Source organism: Pezoporus wallicus, unplaced genomic scaffold (assembly GCF_028554395.1).
Source record: "Pezoporus wallicus isolate ANWC-B61680 ecotype Strahan unplaced genomic scaffold, APGP_CSIRO_Pwel_v1 contig_1876, whole genome shotgun sequence".
Lineage (NCBI taxonomy): Eukaryota > Metazoa > Chordata > Aves > Psittaciformes > Psittacidae > Pezoporus > Pezoporus wallicus.
This window is the reverse complement of record NW_026638337.1, coordinates 1,687,394-1,712,201: the sequence shown is the minus strand read 5'-3', so window position 1 is coordinate 1,712,201 and position 24,808 is coordinate 1,687,394. Positions and strand designations below refer to the sequence as shown.

At 37.7% G+C, this 24,808-nt stretch overlaps 1 protein-coding gene across 1 annotated transcript; it reads left to right on the top strand.

Annotated features, from left to right (window-relative positions):
* The first annotated feature begins 51 nt into the window (after nt 1-51).
* LOC130599721 (NEDD4-binding protein 2-like 2) lies at nt 52-23,300 on the top strand. The gene is made up of 6 exons (XM_057410420.1): nt 52-172; nt 2,634-4,054; nt 13,247-13,371; nt 17,337-17,425; nt 17,780-17,856; nt 22,040-23,300. Exons 2-6 carry the CDS (start codon nt 2,634-2,636, stop codon nt 22,236-22,238), a joined length of 1,911 nt encoding a protein of 636 aa, XP_057266403.1. The 5' UTR covers nt 52-172; the 3' UTR covers nt 22,239-23,300.
* The last annotated feature ends 1,508 nt before the right edge of the window (nt 23,301-24,808 follow it).

Here is a 24,808-nt window from a genome sequence, read left to right as displayed (position 1 = left end):
CCAGCCCGGTCGAACTACAAGCCCCATAACAGCCTAAGGCTGCGGGGTGAAGGGGCGCAGGAGGTGGTGCCATCTTGAGGGTAAGGGGCGGCCGGCACTCCTCTCCCTCGGCCTGCGGGGAGTACGTGGCTCGCCCGGGCGGCGTAAGACGGGCGGGTGGCTTGGCTTTGAGGTTCGTCTCCTCACTCGCATGGGGCTGCGGCCTCTGTGCAGCGGGGCCGGGAAGGGGCTTTTCTCCGCCGTTACCACCACTGCTGGGTGGCAAAGAGGGACCGTGGCCGGGCGGGGAAGAGGGCAGTAAGGCTACGGCTGCTGAGGCTATGGGGCGTAGGCTGAGGGAAGTGGGGGGGGGGGGCGGGGAGGTGAGTGCCTTACACTGCTGGGAGGAAGGGTGGGAGAGCGGCTGACACACCTACCGAGAGCTGCGACCTGCGGCCGCGGCCCACCCACACCGCCCTCAGCCTGCAAGGGATGGCCTGCCTGTGTGGGGGACTCTGGCCTTACATGCTTTGTCACCCCCGTGCCCGCAAAGATATGGTCATGCAAGCAATGCCAGCCGGTTCCCCCAATCTGTAACTGCTGCCACACATGCCTTCTTTTTCCATTTGGAGATTTAGTGTACAGGTGGAGCTTGAGGCCTTTACCGACTTGGTTGAGTCTTCTGGATGTTTGTCAGATTAATTAAAGTAGTAATTTGGTGTTGCTGGTGAGCCACATGTGCCAGCTCAGGTGCAATACTTACAAATAGTTCCTTACAGAAATGTGACAACTTATCAGCATTCAAGAGGCAAGGCTGTCACACAGAGTGGACTTTTCCGGTCAGTCCTCCTCCTCGGCAATACAAGTGGAGATGCTTTCACATGCAATTTCACTGTCCCAAAGGGTAGTCAGAGAAAGTCTTTTCAAGATTGTCAAGAAAGGATGTTCCTGTGTGGGACGGTCAGAGCAGCATCCTCCCTCTTTAGAAATACTGTCATGTGGCAGATGTTCACATGCTCTGTTTTTATTCCGCATCAGAATATGGGATTTGCACAGACACCATTCCAGAAGACAGATGAGGCCATAGAAACCAATAAAGCAACATTTTTTTAAATTTTTTTTTCCCCCAGTCCTGTTTTTGAGTGGAGGTAGAGTAACCCCTTTTTTGATAGATGTAGAATAGAGTCCATGATTCATATAGTGTCATACTCTTTAATTTTCAAAAAGGAGGAACTGAGAAACTAGAGGTATACATGAAATATATGTATCTTGAGAAGAGGGGAGACCCTACACACAGCATTGTTCCACCAGCTCTGAGGAAGAGGGGTAGTTGCATGGCCATGTTTTTCCCCTTTCTGACATTAATACTGTCTTCCAAGTAGTGAGGTCAAATGCAAACAGTAAAATCTCCTTGGTCAAGACATTTTGAGACTGAGGATGGCAAGATTTTCTTTGCATAGTAGGTTAGTAGGTGAGAATGTGCCTAGAGTAATGTCAGTTTTGCAAGTAAGCATAAGATAATAAATGTTGCTTAATACTACATATAGGTCCTTTTCAGATAAAGAGAAAAAAAAAAACCTTCAAAAAAACCTTAGTTTTTTGGTCAGAATGAAAGGCATGAGCTACTTTTTTTTTTTTTTTTTATTTTACTCCTAGAAAGGTGGAATGTTCACAGAAAGTAGAATAAACCCTCTAGTAGGAAAAATACTTTCTGGTTAGGTGCTGCATTTGTATGGGGGGGGGTGTAATTTGCTGAATAAAATACTTGGCACTTGATTCGTAATAAAATGACTTGGGTTTTATTACAGTCTGTCTAGACCTCTTGAATACAAAGGAAAATCCAAGTAATTCTAATAGATGGCTAATGGCATGATTGTGTGTCACAGTGGTCAGTGCCATCTTGCTTTATTTTTAACTGCTCTTGTCTCTGAATCTTTCTGGAACTTCTTGGCTCATTCTCAGAATGCAGTCTGTTTGGGGCAGGGATTGGGTTTTAGTGTTTATTTTTAGAAAATGTGCAACAAGTGTTCTTGGTCCCTAACAAACATCTTTAGTTGTTCTAAACCCAGAAACATTATAACAGACTGCAGATGTAATTCTAAGTCTTACTTGACTAGTACCAAATTACAAATGCCATCCAGTATCTGAGTGGTGTTAAATGAATTAGTTGACTTCAGTTTGTTCAGTCACAGGAAATAATCCTTGTAACGGAAGTATTTTCATTATCTTTGGTCATATTAGCAGTGATGTCAGATATCAGTTTGTGCATTGGAAATTGGCACATGTTTATCTTATAAAAGATTTAGAACACTTGAGGGGTTAATATAGGTTGGTAGAGAGCAAAGGTTGTTGATGTAATTAATTTTTCAAATATTCACATTTAGATTTTTTTTGTAAATTATTTAAGTTATAAAGCATGAATGCTGGACTGGTACAGCACTAATGTAGTTATTTACTAAAGATGTTTAATAATGTGGCAGTTTTGCTTAAACAATACTCCTGGTTGGTGCTTTCTGCTTTTCTTCTGGTTGAGTACATTTTAGTTGTGACTGTGGAGGGTCTGAGGATGCTTGTCATAGGCCTGAATAACTTCTGCTTTTTTATACATTACTTTTAGAATGTGCATGCTGATTATATGTTATTTGTTTTCTAAGATGCTTCATGCTGAAAGCAGAGTAACTCTCTTGAAGTGTCAGGATGAAATCATTATTGAACCATATTCTAAAAAAATGAAGTCAACAGAGGAGGCCTATGAGAACCTCTCTGCTGATGATAACAAAGATATTCAGGAAGAAGTGGATACTGAGACAGCATCATATGACTCGATACCACTGTATGCCTCAGATGACCAAGGACAATATGAAATGCAGAAGCTAGAGAAAATACCTACAGGTGTCCTGAGAACACTGAATAAAGTGCTCCCTGAAAATAACCTAGTTCATTCGGAAGTTGTGCAGAATGTAAATCCTCAGTTTGCTTCAATAAATGACACTAAAGCTGAAGAAAAAGGCCCTTTTATTACAAATAATGTTGGTGAAGATAATATTGAAAATAGCATTACATCATTATCAGTAAATAGAAATGCATCGGATGAAGATTTTTTTACAAGCACAGAATTTATTGGACCAATTTACAAGCCTGACAAAAGTATCAAACAGGATAAATCTGGCAGTTGCAATGAAAGCAGTGAGGGAAACCAGAATGGAGTGCATGAAAACAGAGCTAAAAGAAAGGAGGCAAAGAAGACACAGACTATTACTTCTGCTGTACCAGAAATAGATGATGAACTGGACCAGTTCTATAAAGAAATTTACCAGCTGGAAAGTGAAAATTTAGATACCAGTTTTCAGGAAAAAGAAACTGAAACTTCTCAGGAACAATGCACTCCATATGACTGTAGTCAGATGTCACAAGAGGATTGTCAATGCATGTTGTTGGGCAGCCCACAGCCATATTACGAGAATGGACAGTGTTTCTTTGAAGAACAGAGTAGTGGGAAAACAAGCCATGAGCAGCAGTTTGTCATGGAAACAAGTGGCTGGAAAACTGAAAATACCTTTGATAGAGAAGAGGATTGTAAATATTGGAACTACTCAGTGCCTGAATTCAGACCTGCTTGGCAGTCAGCAGAGTCTTTCATAATACCTCAGGGACCTTTTCCTCCTAGATTCAACCATCAGTCGCATTTTCAGGTACTTCATTCCCCACCACAAAAAACTGATGTTCTCCCTTCTCAGAATGGTAACCTTTCTTACAAAAATTACTATGATTACCATGGAAATAGTGATAATAACAGTCATGGTTCATTGCTTGAGCAAAGTATCAACAATGCAGGTCATGCTGATACCTGTACTACTCAGGTCTTCAGAAATGTAAATAATGACCAGAATGGACTCCAAAATAATGGTTTCTGTGAAACCAGAGGAGCGTGTTGGAAGGATCCAAAAGCTGCCAATACAGGAGGAATGCACAGTTTTTCTTCTTTGCGGTTAACTGAAGAAAGATCTAGCTGTTCACAGAAATTGCTGCTCATCTTAAGAGGCCTGCCTGGTTCAGGGAAAACAACACTTTCTCAGTAAGTAAAGACTTAAATCTTGAGAAGCTTATTCACATAAAAAATTTTAAGAACTAAAACAATATCTGGAAGCACTTGGCAAACTTTGGTATTTGTAGAGTTGGCTATTAAAATGCAGTAATGTTTGCTTAATTTTTAATGAAAAATGGCCGTAAGCATTAACAGTATTTGCTTGGGGTTTGGTTTTCTTTGAAGTTTTGATGAACAGGAGCTGGTTTGTGTTGAATTTAAAATGTTCTGTACCCACTAAATTGCATAATCTTTTATTCTGAAACTTTCGGATGTACTACTATGTGATGTCTGCTGCTTTTTTTTCCCCTATTTTTAAATTCCTTCATATAAAAAGGTCTTCCATTGAATGTAACAGCATTAATTTCACTGAACCAGAATTACTTTTTTATGCTCATTCAGAAATCTTCAAAGACCGTTAGAAGAATTTTGCTACTCTGGAAATACTTAATTTGTTTTCAGCGTGTTGATGAAACTGATCATAATCTCATTGCCTTTCTTTTTCATACTGTGGTCTATCAGCTTCTCTGGTTATTTGTGAACAACACACATGAAAGGTATTATTTTCCATTAAAAATACACTGTTGAAGTCTGATTAGGTTAAAAGCAGGTACCACTTCCAACTTGGATTTTCACTGTTGTGTTTTTTTTAGTTTAGAAAACATTTAAGGTGCCATAGAGCACAGACAGTGAGTGCTGTACAATATCATACTTACTGATAGAGCTTCATCCAGTAATTTTAACTCTAATACCATCTAGTTAATGGTTGCTCTGGTTTGCAAATGTACATTTTTAAAGCTGTGTGTCTTGTGGGTATTACTGGTCATGAAATGGTCAAGTTCGAGATCCTCAGCACAGTGAGAACAGCATGCAGCAAGCACACTGCCCTGGAATTCAAGAGAGCAGACTTTGGCCTCTTCAGGAACCTCCTTAGTAAGGTTCCATGGGATATAGCCCTAGAGGGCCCAAGACTGTTGCTTGATATTCAAGGATCACCTTCTACAAGCTCAAGAGTGTTGTGTCCCAACTAGAAGGAAGTGCAGCAGGAGGGCCAGGAGACCTCCTTGGATGTATAAGGAGCAGCTGAGGAAACTTTGAGGGGGAAAAAGAGGCTTATAATAAGTGGAAGCAAGGACAGGTGGCCTGGGAAGAATACAGGAATGTTGTTTGGGAAGCTAGGGACCAGATTAGGGAAGCTAAGGACCAGTTAGAATTAAACTTGGCTAGGAATGTTAAGGATAACATGAGGGGATTCTTTAGGTACGTACTGAATGAAGGACAGACTAGGGACAGTGTGGGCCCTCTCCAGAAGCTATTGGGATAACTAGCTACCCTGGACTTGGAGAAAGCTGAGGTTCTTAATGACTTCTTTGCATCAGTATTCACTGGCAAAGTCACTGACCACACCACTCAATTCTTGGAAGGTAGACGCAGGGACTGTGAGAATGAAGACCCTAGGCCCACTGTAGGAGAGGATCTGGTTCAAGACCAACTTAAAACCAAGTCCATGGGACCTGATGAAATCCATTTGCGGGTCCTGAAGGAGCTGGCAAATGAAGTTGCTAAGCCACTGGCCATCATATTTGAAAAATCATGGCAGTCAGGTGAAGTTCCCCACAACTGGGAAAAGGGAAATATAACCCCCATTTTCAAGAAGGGGAAAGTGGATGACTCGGGGAATTACAGACCAGTCAGTCTCACCTCTGTGCCTGGCAAAATCTTGGAGCAGATTCTCCTGGAAGGCATGCTAAGGCACGTGAAAAACAACGAGGGGGTTGGTGACAGCCAGCATGGCTTCACTAAGGGGAAATCCTGCCTGACCAATTTGGTGGCCTTCTAGGATGGGGCTACAGAACTGATGGACAGGAACTGATGGACAGTTGACATCATCTACCTGGACTTGTGCAAAGCATTCAACACTGTCCCACATGACATCCTTGTCTCTAAATTGGAGAGACATCAATTTGATGGGTGGACCATTCAGTGGATAAAGAACTGGCTGGATGGCTGCACGCAGAGAGTTGTGGTCAATGGCTCAATGTCCAGCTGGAGACCAGTAACGAGCGGTGTCCCTCAGGGATAGGTGTTGGGACTGGTCTTGTTTAACATCTTTGTCTCTGACATGGAAGTGGGATTGAGTGCACCCTCAGCAAGTTTGCTGATGACACCAAGCTGTGTGGTTCAGTTGATACCCTGGAGGGAAGGAATGCCATCCAGAGGGACCTTGATACGCTTGTAAGGTGGACTGATGCCAACCTTATGAAGTTTAACCATGCCAAGTGCAAGGTCCTACACCTGGGTCGGAGAAATCCCAGGCACAGCTACAGGTTGGGCAGAAAAGAGATTCAGAGCAGCCCTGCGGAGAAGGACTTGGGGGTGTTGGTTGATGAGAAAATGAACATGAGATGGCTTCAGTGTGCACTCGCAGCCCAGAAAGCCAAGTGTATCCTGGGCTGCATCAAAAGGAGCGTGACCAGCAGGTTGAAGGAGGTGATCCTGCTCCTCTACTCTGCTCTCGTGAGACCTCACCTGGAGTATTGTGTGCAGTTCTGCTGTCCTCAACATAAAAAGAACATGGAAGTGTTGGAACAAGTCCAGAGGAGGGCCACGAGGATGATCAGGGGACTGGAGCACCTCCCGTATGAAGACAGGCTGAGAAAGTTGGGGCTGTTCTGCCTGGAGAAGAGAAGGCTGCGTGGAGACCTCATAGCAGCCTTCCAGTATCTGAAGGGGCCTATAGGGGTGCTGTGGAGGGACTCTTCATTAGGGAATGCAGTGACAGGACAAGGGATAACAGGTTAAAACTTAAACAGGGGAAGTTTAGATTGGATATAAGGAGGAAGTTCTTTTCTGTTAGGGTGGTGAGGCACTGGAATAGGTTGCCCAGGGAGGTTGTGAATGTTCCATCCCTGGCAGTGTTCAAGGCCAGGATGGGCAGAGCCTTGGGTGATATGGTTTAGTGTGAGCTGTCCCTGCCCATGGCAGAAGGTTTGGAGCTAGATGATTTTAAGGTTCTTTTCAACTCTAACTATTCTGTGATTCTACTGCAGTAACTCCTTTAGACATGAAAACAGTAAGGAAAATTAAAAATACCATCCACAATCCTGTGGAAAAATGCTTCCTCATTCAGTGCAGAAATTATGATGCTTAATGTAAAGATGTAAACTGATCTCTTTTCCATGTTTGATGTGCTGAATTCTCTCTGAATCTTTCTCCAAATGTGTTACTTGTTTTCTCTAAAAGATTCTAAATATCTTCAGATTTTAAGAACACATATTAATGCTTTTTTCATCTCTTGCTAGTGAGATAAATTACTAATCTTATTTAACAGATGGGAAAGTGGAACTATGAGATCAAGGTCAAGAACGGTTACCAAATTTAGGTGTGGAATTTGAACTGTGTGGGACTTGATTTTCAGTGTATTCAATTATATGCAGTTTTGTTTGTTCAATGCTTGGCTGCAGTTGTTAATTGCAATGAAATCATTTATCAGCATCTTAGGTACCTGTTTTGGGGGGAATCGCAGAATTAATGGCTTCCTATTGGAAAAATGTAAGTATTAATAACTCTTGTTCTTAATAACGTTGAGAATGTTTTTCTGTTTAACATCATAGAACTCTGCAGTGTAGAGCAGGACAACAAATAGTCTTCTAAAGTTATGTTAGTACCCAAGATATCTTGGCAGGCCTGGCAGTTTTAGTACCTGCAGACAAACATCTACTGCTTATGCTACCAAAATAGTTGTTAAAGAAAAGCAGAAAATTGACATAATCTGTGTGGATCAGTACTAGAACGGAATAAGATGCATCTTGCAAGCAGGTTTCCCAAGTATGAAATGACAGCAGTGCGGTAGTAGGACCCAGGAATCTTGAGTTCCTGTTTGCATTTGGTAAAAGTAAGTGCTTGTCCTCCTGCTCCCAAACTTCCGCTAAGGAACAGTGTTTTGTTTCAACTCTTCCATCCCAGCTACTTGGAATCACAGGCATGTGTTTTGGAAGAGGCTTGTGGAATTCAGCTGGTCCTTCGTTCTGCTTGGAGCAGGTCTGTCACCATCACTGGATAGGATCAGCCATGTCATTGTCTAGCCTGATCTTGAAAAACCCACAAGTATGGAGACACTGCAGTCTCCAAACTTTTCTGGTGCAGTACTGTCCTCCTACTAAGGATGCTCTTCCTAATCTCCAAACTGAAGTTCTCAAACCACAATTTGTGTGTGTTCTCCTGTGTTATAACATGTGCTGTTACCTGGTAGAATCTGGCTCCTCATCTTTGAAGCTTTCCTTCAGGTGCAGGTATGGGCTTATTTACTGTAATAGGCCAATTAGCAGATGGTCTTTTACTGTCTTCACTGCCAGACTAAACAAGCCCAGATGATATTAACTTCTCTGTAAGGCTGTGTGCCCATAACCTTCTTGACAGGTATCTGTTCAGTCCTTTAATGGTTTTCAGCATGTCTTTTGAACTGGGAAGCCCCAGACTGGATGCAGTATTTTGGAACTGACCACGCATGAGCCAGGTAGAGTGAGGATGATACCTTCTATTGACCTACTGGCCACATTTTCTCTAGTAAAACCCAGTATGTAGTTTGCTCTTTAGATAAAGAGCACACCAGTCACTCGTCTCCAGTTTGATGTCCACTGTAATACACACATTCTTTTCAGCAGGGCTGCTCAAGCAGTCGCTTTCCCTCCTGTACCAATGCTTAGGTTTCTTTTTACCAGTGTCAGAGCTTCGCTCCTTTCCTTGTTGAGCTTCATGATATTTTGCTTAGTACTCAGGTTTCTCAGTGGCCTTCTGGATGGAAGTGCTGTTAGGTATGTAGGACATCACTACAAATTTGATGTCATCTGCAAGTTCTTTGCCTCATCATCCAGGTTAATGATGAAGATAATGAAAAAGTCCTGCTGTCATCCCTTGCTGTACTTTGCTTGTTACTGAATGGGAGATGATAAGAAGCCTTGATAACTTCAAACTGTGTTATATTCATCACTGTTCTCATCTACAAAGGCAGTTGTTTCATCAGAGAGTGCATTTCAGTCAATAACAAATGATTTGTCTGTTGCAAAACCCACATTGGCTCTTCCTGATTACCTTAATTTCCTTCACATGTTTGGAAATAGATTCAGAGAGCATGCAGTCCATTGACTTTCCAGAACTGACATTAGGTGACGCTTTTAGTTCCTTGGGTCCTTGTCTTTATTTACCCTAAGTATGATCGTAACATTAATGGTTTTCTGGTCGCTGGGGAGCTCCTCTCATCAACTTATTTCCTGAATTCACCTGATCTAGATAATCACAGCTCATTTGAATTCCTGTCTCTATCCATCAGCTTCCAGTTTTGTTTCCCTGTTCCTATCCAACCATGGCTTTTGATCTGTGCTTACTAGCTCCACATCTGCTCCTAAATTCTAAGGTGATTTCTCCGTTCCTTCTCCATCCACTTTCTTCACAGATTCATCTTGTCCCTGTTTCAGCAGCTTGTGGGATCTCATTCTCATCTTTGTTGTACCATCTTCTTCCCTGCACTTCACTCTTCGCCATGTCCCTATTTGTTAGCTCTGCTGCCAGCACCAAGTTTCTATTTCCAATATTTATGCCACTATGCTTCCCGTGTCCTTTCTATTTTAGGCCAATTTTGTTCCTTCTCTTGCCATTCTTAAGATTGTGTTGGGAAAAAAACATGTGTTCTTAGAATTATGCAGTATTGGTACTGAATCAGCTTCCTGCTGCTGCCAGAATGCGCTGTTTGGGAATGGGTTTACTGCAGGGAGAATCTTTCTATTTTCTGTTTTACTTTGTACAAAAATGAGTGCTTTATTTTCTATGCACATGACATTTCAAAATTCTACAGCTTGGGCAGGTTTACAAAAAAAATCTTGCAGGAAAAGCGAACACGTGTACTTTGCCAGATTTCACTTCCTCAGAGAAGTGCTTGGTATAATGAAACATGATAAAAATTCTGTATTTCTCCTTTGATTTTTGGAAGTAATTGACTATTGTCTAAAATAATTTGGCCAGATAGATACTCAGCAGTGGTATCTTTAGCTCAAGTGACAAAAGTTTGCTACAATTAGAAGTAGATGATAATATGATCTTCAAAGCTGGAAAAAGTTACAAGAAAACAGACTTGGGATTTTTAGGGTATTTTGCTACTGAACTACACAGCAATTTCAATTTTCCATTCTTCCATAAATATCTGAACATGAATTTGAATAAAAAGGAGCTTAATGAAGTTGAAAGAACAAATATTGGTGTCATTTAAGAAGTACATTTTGAATTAAATCCATTGTCAGGAATATATCAAGTCATCTGTATCTGAGACCATTTTCTTGAGAGCTCTATCTTCTGAACAGAAAAGTTGGAAAGTTGATATTTATAGCTGAATGTAGAAACAACTGTGTGATGTATTTTTTTGAACAGTGTTATAAGTCATGTTTTTTAAGTAGCATTTACATAGCTTAGTAATGCTACAAATTTTAGAATATTTAGTCATTGGCTTTTTCTTTTGTCATCTGTGATATTTAGCTATTTTAAATAGGTGAATTATTAGATTGAGAGATCTTTATTATCAGATAATCTGCTGAAGTAGGCTAACTAGGATGCAGGTTGGGAAACCATTTTAGTTTTGAAATAAAATTAAGGCAGGATTTGTGTGCATGTGCACATGTATGCACTGGAAAAAATGTGTGTCAGTTTGCTCACTATTAACTATGAGTAATTTGGTTTCAAGTTGAGTTCTGTATGTTGGGCTAATATGCTCTATTAGATCAGACAGCATGTCTGGAAAAGGTAGGTGGGATGCTTTAATTTTCCTATCTGCTTTTATTTCACTGTTCTACTATGTTCAAAGGTAGGTGTTCAACTGCAGGGAATATTAAGGGTGAAGAAGCTGGATTGCAGCAGTTGTATAATTCTGCTGCTCATTTCAGGCATGTGCACCTATTGATGCTGACTAATCTGTAATGTGACTCTCATTAGAAATGTATGTATGTTCTTCACTGCTCAAAAGTGGAATATCATTTTTTTGTGGGTTTAGGTAGTAATGACGCTTTCTTTGCATAGATGTGCTTCCTGTTGTTTCTGCTTCCTAGTTAATGAGCCTTAGATACATTTTATTTCCAAAAACATGTGAGATGTGTGTGAATTATTCCAAATGACGTTGACAAGTGTGTGTTTTAAATTTTGCAAGTTTAATTACTGTGAATTCTGAAAGGGATAATTGTCAGGCTTTTAAAATGTTATGTTTTATGATTTCACAATTTAGATACAGGCTGTAATCATTGCTGTAATACCTGAAGCTCCAGTTCATAAAATCTTTCCTTTGTGATAGCTTATATGTTGTGTATAGGGTATGATTCTGTTACTCTGGCTTCTTTGGTAGTCACTTTGCCTTCACAAATTCTGTAGTTTTAGGATTTTTCTTACAAACATAGTTTACTGTATTAAGTCTGTTGTATCAGTAATATAGGTTCATAAATAAAATGTGGTGTATTCTGAACTTTGGGGAATAATAACAAAATATCTCAAGAATAAACTCTTTTGATGGTTTACAGGATTCCGTAACTCTTGTCATTGTTTCTTTATTGTTGCTAATGATGTTTGGAAGATAGAATAGATTTAAGTGAATTATTCTCCAGAAGACTGAGCAAACAGAGTCAGTTCCTAGAAAAAAAAATGAATGCCCTATTAGTCCCATTAGTTTTGATTCATCAGTTCGTATATAATTCCTGTGGAAGCCTGATGATTGGGTTCTCAGGAGCTGCAGGGCTGTGTCTGTGTACTCCGCTAGGAGAAGAATCCTAGTTACTATTTGCTATCTCTTTTATTAAGGCAGATGGTCCTTACTATTCCAAATTTGTATACACAAAAAGTGGATGTGGAAGATGGATCCAGTTTTTATAGCATTATGCTTTGCAAATGTAGCATACTTTAAATAAGAAAATTGGACCATGTGTGAAATCATGTCCAAGTAACTTAATGAACATGAATTACTGTTAAGTACTTCATACCAGAGAGGAACAGATATGAAAAAATGCTGTTGTGTGTGGTATATGCTTTACTGGTGCTATTTTATCTACTTGGAACAAAATTAGGCTTTGAATCCTTCTGTGCTCTCATAAACCAATGTAATACACCATTAATAAAGACACAGGCTCTAACAAAAGTCATTATTGTTCAGTGTCCAAAAGAAGTGGGCATATTTTTGGTGTATTATGCTCTGCTTTCTGAAATAGCATTACTGTTTGCCCTAAGGTAACCTTAATACTCAGGAAAAGGGAGAAGGAGCAAGAAGTCAAAACCAGCTTATATGCAGCCTTGATCATGTTACTTGACAGTTGCATCATTAGTAGTTTCTTCTGGTCCTCAGTAATCTGAATTTTGTTGTTACAGATTCTGTATTTTAGAAGCAAAAATAACCAACAACATAGTCATGGGACAATAAATGCGTAGGAATGTAAGTTAATAGTCATTAAACTTTGATCCATAACAGATCTGTTAGTGCAGGTGGCAGAACACAGCAAATTCCTTGTGTAGGAATTAAACTTAAGTAGGTCTCCTGCAGATACATAGGAAAGCTTGGTAACTTCAAACTAACATACATTTCTTCCCTTACATTATTTGGGATTTGGCCAGTTCTTTTCTGTTCCTGCCACCTACGCAAATGTGCAATCCCATATAGTTCTGGTACAATTTGGATTTTGTAGGCTTTGGGTATATTGCCAATTTCTGAGCTGAAATAGTTGCCTGAATTTCCATAGGACAGTGATATCTTGCTGTAGCAATGGGCTACAAATACTCTGTGGTGCTGACTGCTTTGTATTTTCAAATTTAAATTCACTATCAAAACCAAAATATAATCAAGGAGGTTTTGTAATCTCACTTATTCAGACTTATTATGTAGGTCAGACTCTAAACAGAACTGTACTTTTGTCTCAATTTTACAAGGTTTTCCCTTAACCCCTAATTTCCAAGGACTTTCTGAAAACAAATGTTTACATTTGGCAGGATGAGGGTTGTTTATTGGGATGGATTAATGTGGATTTGGTTGTTGTGTGCCCCCTCAACTCTAAAAATTAAGAGGTTTTGAGAAAATATTCTGTGAGGTTTTCTTGACATGGGTCTATTTTCAGCTATCTGAAAAATAGAATTTAAAATATTTTTGTGTTTTCCATTGTTTAACAGTGTTCTGCTTGGTCAAAGTCATGATGGCATTGTGTTCAGCACCGATGATTATTTTCGTCAACAAGATGGATATACATATAATGCTGCTCAGCTTGGTGATGCCCATAACTGGAACCAGAAGAGAGGTTTGAATGCATAGAAGGAATCCTATTAAATTATGCTTATATGTAGAAGATAGAAGTGTAGCATAATGTGCATGTGTGTTAGCAGTCTGTATGAAAAGGATATACCTGTATATATATTGGTATAGGATATATAGATGTATATATTTAAAGTGTTCCTTTTAATTAATGTGTGTATATACATATACATTAAATTTTGAACTTATAGAAGGCTTACAGTTAAAATTAGAAATTCTCTTTTCTTTCTGCTATGACCTGCTGATTTGTTACATTTGATATTAGTATCTCGATGGCAGAATTGAACCTTTTAAATTCTGCCAACAGCAGAGTATCTTTTTTTTTTTTTTTCCCCAGTATCTTTCCTAATCTGAGCTTCATCCAAAATTTATGGAAGAACTTTTCTGAGGAAGATTTTAGTTCAGTTGAGTAGATTAAAAGTTTTAATAGTAATTTTTCTTGATACCTAGCAGTGTCTAAAGGTTGGGTTTAATTGGTAAGGAAGTAAATAATTAGGGTAGGAAGGGTAGCAGACAGAATCTTGGCCTTTGTGTAGCAGTTCTTCAAGAATCTCATAATCTGGTCTGCTTTAAGGAGTGGACAAACTGAACAACTCCATTGTCTGTGCATGCAGATTATTGTCTGTGCTGCATTTCCTCAAGCAGAAGCTTGCTTTCTGTCTAAAGGACTACTTCTTTGCATCAAAAGATATGGAGGACCAAGGGAAAAAAATATTCTCCCCTTTCCTCCCCTTTCCTCCCCTTCTCATCCTAATGCAAAATTGATGATACATCAGGGGAACATTTCTGTATGAACAGTGAAGTAAATTTTTAGAGCAGTCATTAGAATATCAGTTATAAAGAGCACTTCTGAGGGTGTAGTGCAGCAATAATAAATGCTTTGAAGTTCCCAGTAGGAGCCTAAGGTAGCAGTTTACAGGTGAGAGGGCTCAACAATTATAAGACTACTGGGCAGTTCTCACTTGATAATGATTTCTGGCTGTTTCTGACTTGATATTAAGACTTCTCTATTTCTGTACCAGTTAGTTACACTGTGGTTTTGATAACCTGAACAGTATGTAATTTAGTTATTCAGTGATTTTGATAGCAAGAACAAGAACAGCTGTGCCGTGCTGTATAGAACACCCCCTCTGAAACATTCTCCAGAATAACTTTGGGTTGAAGTTACAGTCAGTTCCTGCCTCCTGCTTTGACTAGGTAGAGCTCTCGAACTTGAAGTACTTGAGAAGGTCTTGGTTTCATTTGTGTGTGGATTTTTGTAATACATGAAATGTGAACTGCTGGGGAATGGTAATCCTGACGGTTGGAATTCTGAAGGGTAGGTCTAAATTAAAGTTTCATAAAGATTATATCAGCTACATGAGATACACGTATGTATATATATTTCTTTTTAAATTCAAGTGACAACATATTTAGCTAGAGCTTCAGAATCATGTCAGAATTATGGAAAAATCAAAAATTTACTTTCTTCACAAATGAGAAAATTATTCTGTTAAAGTTATCTTCCCCCCCACGCCCCATTTTTGGGGAGGGAATGAATCTATGATATAGTAAATACAAGGGGAAAAAAATAGTCGCGAGTCAGACCTATTAGGAAAAAAAGAATAGATGAACATAATCTCAAGCTCTCAAATATTAATAAGATAGTGAATTACATACCCTTAATACTTAAAACACATACACATTTAATGTGAAGGTTGTAAGGTTAAGTGCACAAACATTAGGTAATCTTAGAATTAATTTACCACTGTAATTTCAGTTGTCAGTCAATGTCAGTCTTTCAGGTGTTTAGGCCCTTTACATTCACTTTTGTGGATTTTCTAATTGTTTCCAATTTTAGTTCATCCTGCCGCTTCTACTGGAACTTTTGGCTGTCTTTAGTACGTTTTTAACATCGTTGAGTTGATGGGTCAAGTTGGGTTTATCTGCTTTTTTAACTCTTTTTGTTTGGTTTGGTTTTGACAGTGGTAATAAATTAATAGCTTTTTACTTTTAAACAAAGCTTTATGTAAGGTGCTACATCAGCACACTTAGCACTCGGATCCAAAGTTAAGACAAAATGGTAAAATATGTAAGTGGGCTATAGCTGTAATATAATCTTGCTTCACAGGCTTTTGCAGATTAATGATGGTCCCATTATCTTCATTGCAGAATCAGCTGTTTTCTTGCTATCTTTATGAATCTTTCTGAAATGCGTATTTCAGGATTTTTCTCTTGTTTCTGTCGTCCTACCAGCTTTCTTTTCTAGATTTGGGTTTCAGAAATATCATTTGTGCCATGTTAATATATTTTTCAGTTTTTAATAGCTTTTTCCATCAATTCTTAGCGCTCTCTTGGAACATGCTTTATCTTTGCTTTTTTTCCTCCCTTCTGTCTACAAAGCTACTTTCCAGCCTGTTCATTTAACTTAATTTCTTCCCATTGTATGGATTGATTTCCATCAAGATAAATCCCTACATCTCTCCAATAACTTAGGGTTTTTCTTCTGCAAAAAGAACTTAATTTACTGATCCATGCACAGAGTAGTTCTTTTCTAAAGATGTAAAAGTTGTGTCCCTTTTGGCAAGTAATGGCAGAGGTCTTGCTTTCAGAATAAAAAAGGTGAAGGAAGTAAAACTATGAAAATTGAAGTAGTCCATTTGTCCCAGAAGTGGGATACTCAAGTACTGTCTCTTGAGAGGTACTCTCCTCTGTAGGAGTTCCTCTAAACTTCTGGTAAGAACAGCTAAACTGCTGTCCACGTTTGTATAAAATGGAGGTGGATATCAAGCTGATAAGGGTATAGAACTCGAGTTTTTCACTTTTTTGGACAAGTCTTCTGTGAAGCATTATGTAGAAGCTGAATGTCATCATCATGCTCTCTAGACGTGCCCCAAAAAGCTGGTTGTGCAATGTAGGGGTTTTAGGGACAAATCCTAGTAATGTGAGTTAGGAGTCCTCTGTTAATGCTTTCTGGACTGTGTAAGGAGCTTAGAAGAATGTCTGATCTCAAGATCAGAGTTAGGTTTAGGCATTAGGGAGAGATACTTCACTAATTTATCAAGACTAAAGCAGTCTTGGTCTTACGAAGAGAAACAGCTTTAGGCATCAGGTTAACATTAAAATCTTTTTTGTGCTGTGGAGCTGATGTATCTCAGGTATCCAGCACATTTGCATATTTTGTTTCCTATGGTCCTCCAACCGATGTCACCTCTGCACTGTAAGCCCTAGGACAGTTCTGCTGAGTAAGAAGCAGTAACATCTTTCTAGTCCAAAGTTAAAAGCATGCTACTGTGGAAGTGTCCTGCCAAACAAACTGCATGTGGCTGTGCTCGATCTGTCTTTCCATCAGTAGAGATGCTAATTTGGATGTGCCTTTTTATCAGTTGCTATTTTCTAGAACTTGGAAGCAGCATGTTATTCCTGAAGCTTTTGCCCTCTTTTGGATTTGCTAGAAGCTGGCCAGTGAGTTCAAACATTATTGAGGTGGAGACAGCATGACTGTAATTTTTTATTTTTTTTAATGGATCTCGAAAATATTTCAGATACATGATGCCTTTCTGTGAAAATCACCTATTTCTTAGCAGTTTGTTAGAGAAGGACTGCAATACCTAACCGCAGGTCTCAGTTATGAATGCACCATGTGTTATCCAGCAGTGCTGGTAAAGCTGGAATCAGGATACGGTATCATGCTGGGATCAATATACTCAGCAAAACTTTGAGCAGTTTCATTGTGTTGCTTTGACTTCTACACTTCCCATTTACCCCTTTGCATCAATTCAGCACCACCTGTTTATGCCCTTCTTGCTTCTAGTTCTTTCCATTCTTGTCTCTGCCTTTCAGTGCTTTTATTCCTTCTCTTAGAACAGTCAGACTAGATTAGTGCAAAAAACATCTGGAACTGTTTACTTACATTTATCATTTATTAAAGTTACATAGTTGTTTATTAACTTGCACTATTTTCCATTGCAGCAAAGCAAGCAATGGAGCAGGGAAAATCTCCAGTTATAATAGACAACACTAATACTCAAGCCTGGGAAATGAAGCCATATGTGGAAGTGGTAGGTTTTGTTGTGTGGGTTTAACATCTGTGACAAGTTTTCACCTTGCCTTCATATGTATAAGTTGGTGTGTTTTGTCCAGATACATTTTCCTTAGTCAAGTTTCTAAAAATAGACAGCTTATTGATATGATCAGTAATTGGTATGGCAATAATTCAGACTAGTGTAAAGATGGACTCGATCTAATCTGTTTAGCCTGGAATGAACGTTAAGTCAGGTTGGGGGTAAGTGAAATTTAGCATGCTACCACCGCAGTGTTAACTACATCTGTTTATTATATTGTCCTTTAAAGCTTTTGTTACATTTTATATAATCATGATACACATACCTTGAATTTTTCTTTGCTTGCTGCAGGCTCTAGAAAAGGGATACAGAGTGGAGTTCCATGAGCCAGATACTTGGTGGAAGTTTGATCCTGAAGAATTAGAAAAGTAAGGTTTATATTACAAAAATTGTTGTAGTTATATATCAAGATAGAAAGGCAGATAAATATGCACATATATGTAATACTTCGTATTTTATTCAGTATCTTATGCTTTTTTAAATATCCACCTACTAGTATAAAATTTATTTTATTTAAATACACGTTTTGAGATGTATCTGTACATGAAAATATAATGGACAAACAGACAAATACGTAGAGGTCTTGTTGGCCCAAAAAGTCAATATTCAAATTTTTTTGGACATGAGTAGAAAAATGATTCCTGCTATTATAATCAATAATTATTCTTAGAAATTTGTTGCTACAAAGCACTGATGACAAGAAATAGGTAGAAGACAAAAAGAGATTACACCTTTTGGAAGGAGTGTAAAGGGTAAAAAGAGAGCTCATATTTTAGATTATTTTATTGCAAGATTTTGTGAAATTGTCCCCAGTCTTCAGAGTACCTGACTTAAAGTACTGTTGGACATAGGTCATTGGACTTGTGAGTTGTGAGAGTTCCTGAGAAGCTGCTTAATATTCCTGGTTGATGCCTCATCTAAGATATATCTGCTTTAGGAATCTATGAGGTATCAAACCAACTTAGGAAAATTTCATTGTTTGGAACGTAGTATCTTCATGGTTGATTGCAAAGTTCGCTTACTGATTGTTATTTTATGTGCTTCCAGCTGACATGGCTTGTAGGTGTTTCAGATTTGTAAAGTAGCCTCTACAATGTACGAAGTATGTGTGTATAATAGTTACATTACTGAATTATACTTCATGTTTATAAATATTGTGAAGTTTCACCTTTTGCTCCTAAGCTACCAGTAGCTTATTTTTAGAGATGAAGTCCTCTGTCTGCAGGATGGATTCTAGTAAGTTTGTCTAATTCTGGGTGCAGCACAGCCAAGTTAGGAAGCTGTCCTGGTCATCAGATGTTTTTAGGATGTTCAGTGTGAGATATCCGTTGCATGGGAGAGACTAATTTTCCAGGAAAATTTGTATTTTCACATGGTCTTAACAGGTAACAGGATAAACATGAAGTGTTGTTACCATTGAATTTTATTGTAAAGTAAAATTTGTCTTTTCCAAAACAAAACGAAACCACTTGAATTGTGAAGGGCTGCCAACAGTTCCTATGAGCTTCCTAGAGATGTTTCAGAAGCTCCAGTTGCTTTAAATACTTGAATAGAGGCCCATTGTCTGGAAACTTTGTTTTCTGAGAGTTTAGGAAAGGTGGTGATGGGAGCTTTCATTTGTTTGGGGAGAAGGCTCAATTTCTAAGGTTTGGGGTTTTTTGCATGTTGTTTCTCGCCTCTTCTCTCTTCCCCATATTTGCATGTTTAGGAAATAGATAACAATAGAGATGATATTGTAGTTTTGGGATTCCCCTTATGAATTTTAAGCTAAACATTTTGTGCAGTGCCTGGGCAAATACTGTGCTAAGAATAAATTTGGATAATTTAATTAGTTGTCTGCATTCGTACATTAGAATTCTAAACAGGATCACTTAAGATTCTGTTTCTGGTAGTTGGAATGAAAAATACCCTACATCCTACTTTAATTAGCAAAAAGACTTTTCTTATATTTTAGATACAGTCTTCTGATTTGTTTTTAGTGGTGCTGCCTAGAATGTTTGTAACTTTTCTCGAGTGATCTGCCTATATTCTAGAAGTCAGGTGCATTTCTAGATACTTCTTGTTAGAAGTATCAACACTAGCAGTGTTAGAAGTAACAGCACTAGCAGTTGTTTCTGCCACTGCTTAGTGTGTTTGAGAAGTCCATGGAAAGGCTTTCTAGGTCATTACTGGGTGAATTCTTGATGTCAAGAATGTGACACATTTTTTAGCATGAACTAGGTATCAGTATCTTATTCTTCAGTGTGCCTGTGAGGTACAGATTAGAGTCATTCATGAGTGATTTTGCTTTTAGTTTAGTTTTGTGCACAGAACTTCTGTAAAAATATTTTGACTCCACAGACATGACTTGCAGTAGTGCTCAAAACTTCTTTATACATTTTTAGAAAGAATTTTGTATTTTGATCCCATCTTTAGGAAATCTTCAAAAAACTGCAGGTGAAAGAACTAATGAGTGTCAAAATCACTGGTATAAGAGAAGGTTTTTTAAATTTTATTCAGTGTTTAATTGGTGTTGGATGAAAGAAATCCCTTGTGTCATGTTTGTGTCTTTCTGAGTAGCTGGTCAGTTGGGGACTAGAACTTTTTTAAAAAATATACTAGACATTTGATTCAAGGTTTTAGGGACTAACAGGTATCCTGTGTATAATCTGTATGTGGGGGTGGATGTTGATCTAATTGTAAAGTTACCTGCTATGTAACTTCACATGGAAGTGAAATGCAAACATGTTTAATATAATCCTTTCTCCTTTGTATGATCATAAAACTGCAAGTTGATACTGACTTCATTAAACTTGTGCTGATTCTTTTAAGTAGTCATGTCTGTGCAAGATTACTTTGCCAGTGAATTGGTATATAAGATTTTTCTAGGGTAGAAGGATTTAATAGTGACAGAACTTTGCTTTTATCAATAGATTGTGTTCCTCCAAGCAAAACCAGCTTCCAAAATGTAACTGTTAGGAGCATTTGCTGGTACATCTAATTGGTTAAGGATAGATGGCTTTATGCTCTTTCAGCATAGCCAAGCCTCCAAAGCATGAGTGAAGACATGCCTGAGGGGGAGATCCCAGTATTAAGTGACACTATGCAGCAGATTTATTTAATTTTTAAAATTAATTTCTATGTTTGATGTGGTTTTGATTTCGGTGATTTTAGTATCCTGCCTTGCTCTTTAAGGAAAAGTACTTGCTCATTTATGAAGTGTTTATACACAAGTCCAGTTGTGGATGAGTGGGAGCTTTATGCCTAGAGCACTTGAACTGTAATCTTTTTCTAGGAGCACTAAGATATGGAAAACATTGAGTAACGCTATGCTTCCACCATATGACATGAAAGGACTTGGACTTATTCTTGGTTGGTTGGCTGGTTTTGTTTGTTTTTGAGGGTTTTGTGTTTTGTTTTTTTTCTGTCATGAGAGTCAAGTGCTTTATAGAATCTCTATATTCCTAGGAGATTGGCTTTTTTCTCTACTGTTAACCTTTTTTATATTTGTGAAGAAAGTCAAAACTGTTAAGACTTTGTTAACTGATAAGTTCAACATGCTGCTGCCCCTGGATGACACTCCAGTATCTGATGTTGTCTTAGGGAAGAGTGTCTGAGGGAAGTACTTTACTCTAAGTCTTTTCTTCCCAGAAACTCACAGGAGGTTGGAGGAGGAGGAGAGGAGAGGGGGAAGAAAGGAGGGAATCAGTCTATATCTGTGTAGAGTATTCTCTTTCCAGTATAGTCTGTTTGCTTCCAGTATTGATTTCTCTCCTATAAAACTGAGCAAGTTGGTAAGGAGGCCCAAGCTTTCTCTGTCTGCAGCAGAAAGAACAAAGATGCAGGCTTATATTCACTATTGGTATCACTTGGAAATAATTCAGCTTGGACAAGGTTTCATAGTAATAAGAATGTATTGGGTTAAGATAAATGCTTGTCTACTCTATCAAAACTTTTTTTATTTTTGTATCTGTTCTTTTAGGTTCAGTTCTGTTACAGTGCTGGCAATTCTGTGACAGTGTGTGCATGACACTCGTGGCTTTCTTTAATGGCAGAGACTGAAATTTTTTGCTAACATGGATCTTAAGATCCTATTCCTTAAGTACTAAGGAGATGGATACATTCTAATGTAATGTCTAATGTCTCAGGTTCTTAATAGGCCAAGTTCTCACTGAAGCAGCTACTTCGAACATTGCCTTCCTAAGTATTGATCTGTAATATTTTCCATCCCTCTACTCACATAGCTAGTATATCTTGTGAAACCTGATGAATAAATAGAACACAAAGTCTTTCTAGGTTTATTTAGGTACATACTCCTAGAGAATAACATCACGTTTCTGTATGAAGAATGACTGTAGTTTTTTCTATTATTTAACATATGCAGTAGTGAATTGTTAAAACTTTAACACAAATTGAATACTGAGGGAATGAAGGTGTAGTGTAATAAAAGTGAAGTTTCAAATATGAAAAGCAAAAAGAAAAAATGTGAAATTAAAGGATTTATTTATTTTTCTTAAAGAGTGTAGACCTATAAACATACCAAACAATTTATTTAAATTTTTATTTTTGTAGGAGGAATAAACATGGGGTCACTCGTGAGAAGATTGCTCAGATGTTGGAACGATATGAATATCAAATATCCATACCTATTGTCATGAATTCAGTGGTACCTCCCCACAAAAACACTCAAAGGCCACCTCTGCAACGAAGACATAGGTGGGGAGGCAATACAGACTTACGGAATTCTTTCAGTATTTCCAGTAGCCGATAACAGTTGCAGTCAGTTAATAAAAATCTGTTACTTGCCCTTCTAAAACACATCATCACCTCCAGTAAAGTAGTGGATCTTCTGTGTTTTAAATAGGCCTCTTTCGAGACTATTTTCATCTGGAGGTTGCTCCTTTAATGGACTTGTGTGTAAATAAAATTGTACATTTAATGGTGTTTTTTTTTCAAACTATATTTATTACAGTTGTAAGAACTTTGATTTTGGTAAAATATTTAATACAGTATGACATATAGCAGTCTTCCTTCATAAACCAAAGACAATGATGTTGTCATACGTAAAGTAACTGTTGAGCAGTGTTTTTAAAGAGGTCATATTGGAGATCTTCTTTTAAAAGATAAATAAAGCCCCAGAAGAGGAGATGATTTATGTAATAACCTGTTTTAATGATTGTCATCTAGTCTTCTTTTAGGAGACGTTTTTGAAAACAGTTTTGTCCTGGAGTGTTCTTTTGTTCTCTTTTGCATGTATTACCAGTCGGCATCATTCTGGCATGTATTTTCTCTTCAGTTGTGGTATTTGGTTTGGTTTGTTTTTTTTTTTGTCTTAGAAGCTTATCTGGCAACTGAAGCAGTATTTGCCAGTACAGTATTTGCCAGCCTTAAACTGTACAAACTGAACTACTTTTTTATTTGTTCTCAGTGGTAGTTTATAAACTGTGATGGTAGTTGCACACCAACTTCTTTGTGCTGACTAAAACCCTCTAAATTTTAGCACTAAACACCCAAAATTTCACAGATACATTTTCTAAGTCAAATTATTTTATTTATAATAAAAATGAAGTATTAAAGCAGTAGGCTGTCAAGTCCCAGTCCACAGTTGAAATGCATCAATTCAATATAAATGGTGCATATAATTCTGTAAAACCAGTTATGTTCCCAGTTTCGGCATAGCCAATGTAATCTGATGAGCACATAACAAAGAATAAGCCAGCATGGAGATAGACTAATTTACTTCCCTTTTTCTCTTAAAATAATGACTTTGTAAGTTTTCACTTTGCTTGCTTTCTAACAGCCTGTTGTATTAATAAATCATTTTTCTCCTCTATGTTGTTTTAGTAGTTCAGTGCAACAGTCTTATTATTTTCATGCTTTCAGGATTTTATGCACATGAGCATTATTACTACCCTGCTACCTGAAATAACCTAACTACATTTGATTTCCTTATACACTGAGTAAATCCTGAATAGGAGGGTTTGTCAGGAACATGAGTATGTAGTAAAAGAATTTTCATGGTTTTCTATCACTAATTTGGTGTAATAGTAATCAGAATTTTGCAAATTCCAAAGCCAGCATAATTTCTTTTACTTACAGACAATTTTTCAATAGGCCCTATAAATTACATCATCTTTAAAGCTTGAATACCATGAAAGTTGAAAGTCCAGGTATATAATGAAATATTTTTTGTACACTTACTGTGCAAATTAACTTTGTACAACTTGATGTATATCTGCAATAACATTTTCAGAAACACTTCTGTTGACTGTAAAAGTTGAAGTGTGCAGTTTCACATTTTGGTAATTGTTTTAATTACTTGCAAAATTATTTAAAATACTTCAGTAGTGCATGGATTGCTAATATATAAAATTATGTCTATATGTAAAAAAAGCTTTCCTGCTATAGCGATTGTCTTCCCTCATTGTCTCTTGTTCATACCAGTTACTTGACTGTATTTTAGTTTTCATGGTTATCTCTTTCCGTGTCTCGGAAGAGTCACAGTAATCATTGTAAATGATCAGTAGTACTTTAATTATCCGAAAGTTTTCCATTTGAACATGCAAGCATATTTCAAGTGGAAGATAAAAAGGTTTTAGAAAGACTCATTTTATTTACTCTATATTACCTTAAGCCATAATAAAGTGATAAAATTTCTTGCTGCTTTATGTAAAACTCACAATGTGTTAAGGTTTGACAAAAAAGAGCAGATTATTGAAAGTTGATGTTATATCTGTTGGTACCTTCCATCTTCAGTTTTTAAAGGAAATAGATTTAATTTTTTAGCAATATTTAATTGATATTTAAGTTTTCTTTAACTGAAATCTGTATTTAAATATAAACAAATTCATGGTGTTTTAAAATGATGCAGCACTTTTGAGCTGTATTTTTAATAAATTATTGGTATTTTTTATATGCAAAGCATGTTGTCGGTATTTGCAAAGGACACAACAAAAAATGAATGCTTTGCTTTGCAACTTGGCACTGTATCAAACATTTCTTGTAAACTGCTTAATTTATAAAGCCATATTCCAAGGTAAGTACAATGACATGGTAGGTGAAAACATGGTGGAATTACTGTCTGTGTAACATATTTTTGTTTCGTGGTATATTAATATTTCATGTGGATATGACAGTCATGGTCATACATACATCTCAAAAGTTTTTTACACTGCACTGTTTATATGTAAAATAATAAAATAATGTGAAATACCTATCACAGGTATTTGGATTAGTCCTGCTTTCTCACAAACAAGGAAAATTACTTATTTTGTCAAAAAGGATGTACCAGAAATGTAGGAGTCTGCTGTTCAGTGAGTTGGTGGGGGTTAAAAATTTTGA